At 35.5% G+C, this 10,775-nt stretch overlaps 1 protein-coding gene across 5 annotated transcripts; it reads right to left on the bottom strand.

Moving 5' to 3' along the window:
* Window positions 1-1,033: 1,033 nt before the first annotated feature.
* Window positions 1,034-10,496, bottom strand: LOC124972112 (lysophosphatidic acid receptor 4-like). Of its 5 annotated transcripts, none has more exons than XM_047536316.1 (5): window positions 10,008-10,496; window positions 8,522-8,673; window positions 8,151-8,233; window positions 7,336-7,364; window positions 1,034-2,133 (listed from the first exon to the last, which is right to left on the bottom strand). In XM_047536316.1, the coding sequence occupies exons 4-5, from the start codon at window positions 7,350-7,352 to the stop codon at window positions 1,458-1,460; spliced, it is 693 nt and encodes a 230-aa protein (XP_047392272.1). In that variant the 5' UTR covers window positions 7,353-7,364; window positions 8,151-8,233; window positions 8,522-8,673; window positions 10,008-10,496; the 3' UTR covers window positions 1,034-1,457. The 5 variants fall into 5 exon arrangements, with proteins under 5 accessions (XP_047392272.1, XP_047392271.1, XP_047392269.1 ...); XM_047536315.1 differs by lacking the exon at window positions 8,522-8,673 and adding an exon at window positions 9,727-9,792 and having other exon boundaries at window positions 8,164-8,233; window positions 10,008-10,492; XM_047536313.1 differs by having other exon boundaries at window positions 8,164-8,233; window positions 10,008-10,492.
* Window positions 10,497-10,775: the final 279 nt, after the last annotated feature.

Raw genomic sequence — 10,775 nt, 5'->3', positions numbered from 1 at the left:
CTAAGAAAGGGTATGTTAATATGCACCATACTACAGGACCCCTAGAAATTTAACTAAGGTGAATAATACCTGAATTTTAGTCAAAAGTGTTCTCTAACCTCAGAATATAAAAATATCTTACTAATAATTATATTGTATATGTCACTTCTGACTCACTGAGTTCAATGAGCATAATTCTATCAATGTAATGGAAAAGAGTGATGTTTTGTGGAAGAGAAAGACAATCAAAACCCTGAGAAATAAATTATGGCATAGGAAAGTAAGGCAGTAAAGGTATATTGCTGACCTTGCCAAGAGAAAACAAATTGCTTCTGGTAGTCTTAGTAAATAGATACGGAGAAAAAGTATTGCATAACAATTGCATAAAAGTACCAAGGAATGAGATAATTTGCTCAAACGATGAACCTACATCTGGTATAGCAGCTGCAATTGGAGTCACCACCTGGTTTAGTTCACAGTAACCCACTGTCATTCTCAAAGTTCTGTTTTCTGCATGGATCAAATAAACAATCTGAATTGGGATGTGGTGGGAATCACCACCTCTGAAAACTTTTAGTCCTTATTGATGGCACTAATCTCTGTAATTCCTCAAAAAAGGTGGTATCACTTTTGATTTACTACCGCCTTACATAGATGCAATTATAATGGTTTCCACTTGACTTTTCCTACCATAATAGTCATTTTTCTGCAGGGCAAGGAAGTAATATGGGGATTATGTGAGTCTAGGATGATTCTCAGTAATAAAATATCAGTCAGGGTTCTTAAAAAACAAACAAGCAGGAGCAGGAGCAGGACATGGTGGCACATGCCTATATTCCCAGCAACTCAAGAGGCTGAGGTAGGAGGATTGCAGGTTCAAAGCCAGCCTCAGCAACTTAGTGAGGCCCTAAGCAACTTAACAAGGCCCTATCCCTAAATAAAATATAAAAAAGAGCTGGAGATGTGACTCAGTGGTTAAGTGCCCCTGGGTTCAATCCCTGGTATGAAAAGAAAGAAAAGGAAATGCAAGGACCAATAGGATATGAAGGTTTTTTTCATTTTTAAAAATTTTAACTTTTAAATTTTAAGTAATTATCTCACATGAAAATCCAAAATCTGTAGGGGAGGCCATCAGGCTAGAATCTCAGGCAAAATTGATGCTGTAGTCTGGAGTCCAAAATCTTTAGAGCAGGCCAGCAGCTTGGAAATTCAAGCAGGATGTTCATAGGGCATAATTCCTGGGAAACCCCGGTTTTAGCTCTTCAGACCTTCAGCTGATTGTATGAGGTGCACTCACACTGCTTAAGATAATTTCCTTTATTAAAGTCAACTAATCATAAAGGTTAATGACATGTATACAATATCTTCACAAGAATATCTAGATTAGTGTTTGACCCAAAAAAAAAAAAAAAAAAAACCTGGGCACTATACCTAGCCAAGTTGCCAAGTTGATACACAATTAACCATCTCAGGTATTGTTAAGGTAAAACACGGAAATACATTTTATAAAAGAGGTACACATTGAAGATCCTTAAAATTAGTCCAATTGGATAAACAAGTGATTTCAGCAGTTTTGTGGCTCCATAACAGCAATTTAGCAACAGTGAAACTTGCCTGTGAGTGTCAAAATAAGAGATGCTAATGTGTCTGAAGCACTCCATCTGATAAAAGAAGCATTCAGAAATTATAGCAATCCAGATGATCTTAGAAGCCACCTTGGCACATCTAACCGTTCTTATGTGGCGTGTCTCTACTGGAAGAAAAGTGATCAGAAAGGCTTCGAGGCTAACACAGCTGAGTAAAAGAGAACTGATATGTACATTTGCAATCTGGAAATTCTGCCTCAAGGTTGATTGAACAGAATATGATAATATTTCACTCTTTATCACATCTTGAATCATGGCAGAAAAGATGCTACAGCCCACTAAGATATCTGCCCAAGCTATGTTACTAATAAATACTGCAGTAGATTTTCTGGATACAAAAGGTAATGTTAATATCAGTGTGACATACACACTGGCAAACAATCCCAGCAGAGTGACGATGATGTTTGGAGAAGGTAGGACTAGATACTGGATATATTTGAATGCCAGGTACCTTCGGAGATCTTTCATATGGTCTCGATTTGCAAAAACACTAAAGTGAGTGAGATTCCTGTAGTAAAGTAGAGAAGAAAAATGACATGAGTGTAGAAAAACAATAACTTAAAGTCACTTAAAATATGGTTTGGTCCAAGAAACTCAATATTTTAGCACATCAACATCTTAACAAATTTCCCATGGCTAGATCTATTTGTTTTTGTTTTTACTTTTTTATGAGAGCATTTTATTTATACATGTTATTTGTGTTCCTTATGACATAATTATACATACAAGGAATTTTATTTCAATCCCCATTCCCCCTTCCTTTTCCTCCCTTCATCCTGCTCATTTTTCTCTCTTTTCTACTCTACTGATATTCCTGTTTCTATTTATTTATTTTTATTGGTATTTATAGTAGTTCATTCTGCCTTGTGAAATTACATCTTACTTACAGTGACAAGGATAGCAAAGACAAAAATTATCCCTTCTATTTGATTATTTTCTACAAATAAATTGATATCTCTACTCAGATTTGATCTTACTTTTCTGGTTACTTATCTTATACAAAGAGAAAAAAAATTTTCCTAATCAAATAGATGCATGTATCACAGGAAAAACCTTGGGGCAAGTTGTAGTAGAGTTAATGTACTATAAATGAAATGGGAATCTTACAATTTTCTTTATGTGAAATGAACAAAATAAAAGAAAACCTGAAATTTCAGTGTTCTCCCTTCAAATAAGCAGAAGCACTGGTCAAAATATTAGTTGTTCTGCAGCCCTCAAATAATTCTTCACATCTGAAAGTAGAATAACTGGAACATTCTCTCTGCTCATCCAAATCCTCCTTTATGTCCTCTACAATGACTAACCCCATGGCACTAGCATAGGGATGTTTGAGGTAGGTAAAACATCATTGACGTACGGAGTCACTGAAAGCATAAAACATTGAACAATTCAAATAGTTTCTCTCTCTCTCTCTCTCTCTCTCTCTCTCTCTCTCTCTCTCTCTCTCTGTGTGTGTGTGTGTGTGTGTGATTAAAATAGTTGGAAATATTGGTGAAGAGATAGTGAATATTAACTTTGATTTACTTGTTTGCAATGTTAAATAAAAGCTAAATTGGAGGTTAAGGTGGAGCTGGGGATATAGCTCAGCATGTAGAGGTGCTTGCCTCACAAACACAAGGTCCTGGGTTCAATTCCCAGCACTGTGAAAAAAAAGGAAGTTAAGCTGATCTGAAGCCTAAAGAGAATTGTTTCGAAGGTGCTTTCAAAGAAAGCTGCATGAATTTTCATACCTCTGAGAAGTGTCTTTAAAAATTCACTAAAATCATCATTGTGTCCAAGATTTTTTTGTACATGGACAGAATACTTTTATTTTATTTATTTTTATGTGGTACTATTGAGAATCAAGCCCAGTGTTTCACATGTGCTAGGCAAGTGCTCCACCACGGAGCAAGAGCCCCAGTCCTCTGTTTCCAAGATTTATGACTAATGAAAATAACCACAGTTTCACCAATTCAAATGCCTTCAGGGTACAGAGAAGTAATCTAAATGGGTCCTTATAGGAAGGGAGCATCTAATAATCAGCTCCACCCTTTTATTGCCATTAGATAGTATAGTCAGACCTTTTTATTTTCCATGAGCCAGAAGTCAGACTTTTAGGTGAGATCACTCAAATTTTAAATGTGGGCAATTAACTCAAAATTTTTTGCTTGTCTAGTGCTTTTAAAACACCATGTAAACAAAAGCCTAACTTTCACCTTGCAACTTTTAATTTGGAGTCCTGCAAATATCACACCCAACAAACAAGAAAATTATAGTCCAATATCTCTGATGAACAATAAATGCAAAAATCCTCAACAATTATAGCAAATTCAATCCAGTAGTATATTTCAAGGATCATATATCATGGTGAAGTGGAATTTATTCCTGGGATGTAAGAATGACTCATGATTTTTTTCTTTTTAAATATATTTTACACTGTCCCATGATTTCTTTTAATATTTTATACTTCTCTGTGAGGTATAGGTATTACTATCCTCATTTTAGAGATGAAAAACTAAAGTTTAGATGACTTCAGTAACTTGACCAAAGTCACATACAACAAAGAAGTGAGGGAACCATAGAATCCAGGTTTGTCTGACTACCAAATATTTTTTCTTTCTGTCCTAACATTTTTCCAAGAGCCAACAGAAGTTTACATTTTGATTCTTTTTATTAATGTGGAGTCATAAGATGGAATGGCAACACTTAAAGAGTAAAAAAAAGAAATCAAATTTGATGTTTTTCTTTTTTCCCCACTCTGCAAACCCTTAAAACCCATTTTTATTATTAAAGTAACTTTGAGGTAATTTTACCATACTTAAGCAAATAGCACTTCCCATAAAACAGAGAACTTTATTGACTCTATTTCCAAATCCCTTGTGAAATATTTACATTTTAGTGTTTCTTCTTAAGGTTAAAAAATCTTTAAATATATTTATTTAGCCTATTTTACTAAATATTCAATTTTTCCATTCTTTTTCTCTTGGCAGAGGTTTATTAGCTAAGCAAGATCATAACCAAGAGCCAGGTTGTTGGGCAGCCTTATTAAGGAATTGATTTTGCAGGAAAACCATCCTGTGTCTCTCTCCACCCTCATTCTATACCACTGCTTGCATATACAAGTGAACAATAATCACTAACCATTTAGCACCTTCAATATATAAAATTATTATGTGTCAGTCAAAAATAATTAGATCAAAAAAGAGAGAAAGGGCTCTCCTTACTTTCCTCTGGTCAATGACATGTTTTCCTTCCACTTAAATTAATTCTCCCTCGATTTATGTTTGGTGTCATCCACTCTAACATCCTCCAGGACCTTACCCTATCAAAATCCCCTTCCTCTCTTTCAACCAATGAAGAGGTTCCACTATATTTCAACCTATAAACTCAAAGAAGACATTTTCCGTGCCTCCAGAGCCCTTACCTGTTATCTCCCTACTTCTCTGTTCTTTGAAACAATCAGAATTCTTGAATGACTTGTCTGTCTTCAATTTCACCACTTTCTCATCTTCCATTTTCCCTTCAAACTGTACAGTCTGACGTCTATCCCCAATTCTCTGATAACACTCCTTTCACTAAGGTTATGAATCACCAACAAATGCAAATCCTTCTGATAATGGGATTCTTCTCTTTGCTTGACACTCATGATTATGCCTTCCTTCTTGATAGGTTATATGCCCTTAGTTTCCATGATGCCATATTCTATGCCTCTTTCAGTGACTCCTGATCTTCATTCACTCTTAAAAATGTTGATATCTTCTGGCATTCCATCATCAATCCACTTCCCTTTTCTACTACACATTTGTATGAAACTCTGTTTTCAGTCAAGATCTCTTTTAAGCTTCAAATCCAAATATCCAGCTGGACTTGATGGGGCACACCTGTAATCCCAGTGACTTGGAAGGATGAGGCATGAGGATCATGAGTTCAAAACTGGCCTCAGCAACTTAGCAAGGCCCTACGGAACTTAGTGAGGTCCTGTCTCAAAATAAGAAATAAAAAGGGCTGGGGATGTGGTTCAGTGGATTCAATCCCTGGTACTAATGTGTATATGTACATACATATATGACATATGTATATATATATATATATGTGTGTGTGTGTGTGTGTGTGTGTGTGTTTTGTGTGTGTGTGTATCCGTCTACCTACTAGATATCTCTACTTGGATGTCTTCAAGATACCTCAATCCAGATAAATTTAAAGTCACTTATGACTCTACCTTCTTTTTTACCATCCTTTTCAAACTTATACTCAAACTCCTGCCTATTTAACCTTATGCATATTTTACAAATACTTCCCCTTATCTCTTCTTCTGTCCTATCTATCTTTACCTCCATTGCCTTAGTTTAGAACCTTATCAACTCTTACCTGAATCACTGCAATAACTCCCCATCAAATCTCTTATAATCCAAATTTGCTGCATAATCTTTCAAGTGAACTGGCTAAATAAATGTTCAAATCCTGGTTCTATTTCTTACTACCTATGTGATGCTGGACAAACTACTTAACTTTTTCATATCTCACTTTCCCCTCCTAAAAAGTAGAGATAAGAATAGTACCTAACTCATAAAGATGTTGTAAGGATTAAGTCTGTTAATATACAAATAAAGCCCTTGGAGCTATGCCTGGCACAGCAAGAACTATTTCAATGTGAATTGTTCTTTTACTTAAAATATGATCAATTGCTGCCACTGTTAAAAATTCTTCACTGGTTTCCACTACCTACAAAAGGTATACTGTAGGCTCTTAGACAAGGTGCTTTATGATCTGACCCTTGCCAACTTCTCCTGACCCATCCCTTACCACCCACTAACTCAATATACAAGAATTCATTGATTCTTATACGCTTTGCCAATTCTCTCTTTTCTACAGAACTCTATTTACACTATCTCTTCCCCCTTGAAATTTCTTTCCTCTTAGTCTTCATCTGAGTAACTACTAGTCCTTTAAAACCCAGCTTACTCTTCAAGGTGATTGGTCAATTTTACGGGACTATAATCTGTAAACTTAGTAAGGCTGTAGAGTTTACAAAAAATGAATTATTTCTACTTATATTTGTGACCTAGAATCTCTCATTTCATATCCTACCATCATCTTTCCTAAGCTAGGCTAGGTAGGCCTTCTCTATGTTCCTATAATACTCATGAGTATCTGTCCATTGCATTTGCTCATAGATTTACAAACATTCACTTACTTGTACCCCTCTCAACCAGGAATCCCTTATGGATAAACAAAAGATCTTATCCTGGTTAACTATAACACTAGAGGGCATATAATAGGTAAACTCCGTAAATTGTGATGAATTACCAAATGTTGAAAGCAATTCTTTAAGCTCCTCAATCATTCATTCAACCTTTACCAGGTACCTTTTATGTGTCAAGTAGAAAAAATGGACTGAGCAGTACAGATATGAAGATAAATATGAAATTAATGGAATTATCAAGGATTCAGAGTTCCACAGAGAAGAAAACAAAAATACATGGACAATTACAGTACAGGGTGATAAACACCAAAACCCAGGGTGGCAATGACTGACATTGTCACTTCCAACTTCTCCTTTTTCATTTTGTCCTCTCATTCTTGGTTATTCCTGGTGTGCCTCTCTCAATCTTCACTAATTTCTATCAAATACATCACTGGCATATATTCTGAGAAGTAAGAACCCCAACTGAAGTATTTTAGACAATAGTTTCTGGAAATTTATAAATCAGGAAAAGTATTATGCACTTACATCATTCCAGTGACCATCAGTAACTGAGACTGCAGGAAGAATATAAAAGAAAGAAAATTTCAGTAACTGTGAGAGTTTTTCTATGACCAGGATTCCATGTATTTTACTAAATATCATATAAAGTTTCCATCTCTGTGCTATGTCCCAAGAATAAACCTCTCAAAAGTTACTAGCTCTGAATGATACATACTTTTTGTTTTGCATTTAATTCCTTAAAGTAATTAACTAACATTTCACAAGGGCCTACTCTATTCTAGACACTCTATTCTAGACATGTACAAAGCCAACATGACCTGCCTTCACAAAACCTATAGACAAGAGTAGGATACAGTCAAATGAGAAATCAAAAATTATGATACAGTTGGATGAGTGTATCATACATAATATTGCCATTTTTGTCTTTGTTAAATAAGTGTTAACTCAAATTGAGAACCATTGGAACTCCCACCCATGGCCCTTATCCAACAAGTGAATATCCCTATGTTCTCACAAAAGAAATCTCTCCATTGGAATCTCATTCATAATTTCCACACATCTCTAATAAAAGCATAGGCAGTCAGACAGCTAATATAATTACCTAATTTATGGTAATGTGCTCATGGTTCTTTTCCTTGGTAAAACTTTCATTTAGAGAAGCCATGTCTTAATATATGGCCTATATAAATAATATTACTTAATTTCAAGAATGCTTGTTATTCTAAGAAGGATATTTGTAGTCATACAATACTGTGTGACCACTTTTCATATTATGCCAGGTACACATGTATGCATCCCCAATGAGTCCTCAGTGTTGCAGATTTCCCACAGCTCTCTACCTTTTCTTCTTACCCAGCAAGCTTCAGGGAGCTGTCAGTCACTTTCTCTTTGGAAAAGTAAAAATTCAAGATATCCAAGGGTCCTGAAGAAGGGAAAAACATATTTCGGTGAAATATAAATCAATGAATATGTTGTGAAATACCTATTATATGTAAGATACAATATTAAATGTTGGGCATAGACAGATAAAAAGATATGGGCTCTACCTTCATGGCATTTGTAAGTGGAATTAGGATAAAGGCACTGGGTACCATACAAGGTACTGAAAGGCAGGAGAACTAAAGAGTATCATAAAGTTCTAATAAAAAAGCTAAAAAGTAAAAATAAATAAAGAAAAGACAAATAAATCCCCAAGAAAAATATATCTTACTTCTCATTTTGTTCAAAAGGACTTGGATCACCAAAGACAACCATGGAAGGTCATTTCTGAGATACTGTCCATCAACCATACTTTTATTTCTTTTTCTTCATTTCTCCCACCTTCATTCACTTTTGAGACAAGGCCAGATTTCTTGCTCCCATCTCAAAAGGAAAAGAAAGAAAAGGAAAAGAAAAGAAAGGAATGGAAAAGAAAACCTTGAAGCCTTGAAGCTTCTCTTCAGCACAAAATGTCAGTGGTGATAATCTTGGTCAACTTGTGAAATTTTATGACTTGTACACCAGAGAGGGTATTCCTTAGTAAATAATACTCAGAAGGAACTGGGTCAGAGCAGGAATTCAGTCAGACAATTGCCGTTCAGAATTCTATAGACAGCCATATATCCTTATCTGGGCTACAAATACCACTTCAAAGACCCTTGAATGAGTGAATATGTGCAATTGTCAAGTCACATATCACCTCAGAAGGGTGGAACCCAGCAGCAACTCCCAGCCACAGAAAAGTAATAATATGTACTTTAACTGCTATCAAAACCACTTGGATAGCTGGGTGTGGTGGTTGCATGCCTGTAATCCCAGCCTGAGGCAGGAGGATTGCAAGTTCACAGCCAGCCTCAGCAATTTAGTGGGACCCTAGGCAAATTAGCAAGACCCTATTTCAAAATAAAAAAGGGCTAGGGATGTGGCTCAGTGGTTGAGCACCCCTGGGTTCAATCCCTGGTACCAGAAAAAAAATACTACCTGGATATACTTATTACATTGATTGTGGTAATGGTTTCGCATGTGAAACACATGCATTTGTTCAAATCCATAAATTTTGTGCATTAAATATGTGAACAGTTTTAGAGAACACTTACACCTCAGTAACTATTTAAAAGGAGATATGTAAATAAACTTAAAAAAAGAAGAAATCTGAAATCTGATCTGCTGAATGAAAGATTAATCTGTGCTTTTTATAATGGTCATGTGAATTGTGAGTGTGTTCCTACACACAAAAAATGCTTATTTACTATTTTACTGGAAGACCAAGTTAATTTTTTATAAAATCAGATTATCCAAACTAAAAAATGCAAACTGAGCCAGAGATTGTAGGATTGGCTATACAATTTAGTTTCCAGATAGGAAAACCCAGTCTCTAATCAGACTAATCATGGCACCAAAAATAGGGCTACTCAGGAAGAAAACATGGTATCCTACCTCAATCAGTTTAGAATGCCGTCAGAAAGAACATAGTCCCATTCACAAGCATATACACATGAACATCTGCTAACGAATAATATCAGGTAATGAGTTAAGTGCTCAATAAGTACATTAGGGTGCAACAATTTAAGGGAAAAAAAGTTATGTCCCCATCTGTTGATAATTTGTTTACATTTTTTCTTCCCAGCTAACCTTGTACACATGCTATTAGAGATTAGTTACAGACATGAAAAATGTTTCTTATTAGATACCTTCCAAAAAATAGATGTTATACTTACATGATAGTGGAGACTTCAACTAGAGACTCTCCCTCGTTTAGTGTAGTCAGATAGCACTGGGGCAAAATTCTGTTTACATTTCTTCTTCCCTGTGATATATTTAGCCGTAAGCTGTTCAATCTACGTGGGTCTGTAATGAATTTGCTTGCAGCAGATTTTGCAGGAAATATCTGAATCACTCCTGTTAATAACTTTGTGTAATGTGGAAACGATGATACTTCTGTTTTTGCTGCATAACTTCTTATTTTCCCTTTGAAGATTTGAGGAATGCAGTCTTCATTGGTTTGAACACCACCTAAAGTCTTGAACAAGTTAAAGCTTGGCTGCCTCAAATCATTTGTGAAAGAAGGCAGACTATAAGCAAATAAACATACACATATAATGGAAAAAATTAAAATTGAACTTCAAGGTAGAGTAAGGTTCTTAAAAAGGAGAAACTCAAAATACATGAAATTCAAAAGTTCTCTGTTTTGTATAAGAGTCTATGCCAAGAGGGAAAGGTCTTTTCTTTTTCTTTTCTTTTAATTGGGTGAGAGAGATTGGCTGACTGACTTACAGAGAATGAGAGAAAGATAGAGAAGTGGGTGGAACAGAGGGAAGAAAGGAAGAGGGAAAGAATACAAACATGCAACAACAGATAGACACCAAACTAGAGTAGATTTTTCCCTGAGGCAAAGCTTAGACTGTTAATCCAGAGGCCAACATTTTTCAGACTGAAAATTCAAGTAAAAGCAGTTTCCAAATATTTCCAGCCTCCACAACAGTTTG

This window comes from Sciurus carolinensis, chromosome X (genome assembly GCF_902686445.1).
Source record: "Sciurus carolinensis chromosome X, mSciCar1.2, whole genome shotgun sequence".
Taxonomy (NCBI): domain Eukaryota; kingdom Metazoa; phylum Chordata; class Mammalia; order Rodentia; family Sciuridae; genus Sciurus; species Sciurus carolinensis.
The sequence above is the reverse complement of the archived record's forward strand: the minus strand, read 5'-3'. Positions and strand labels throughout refer to the sequence as shown.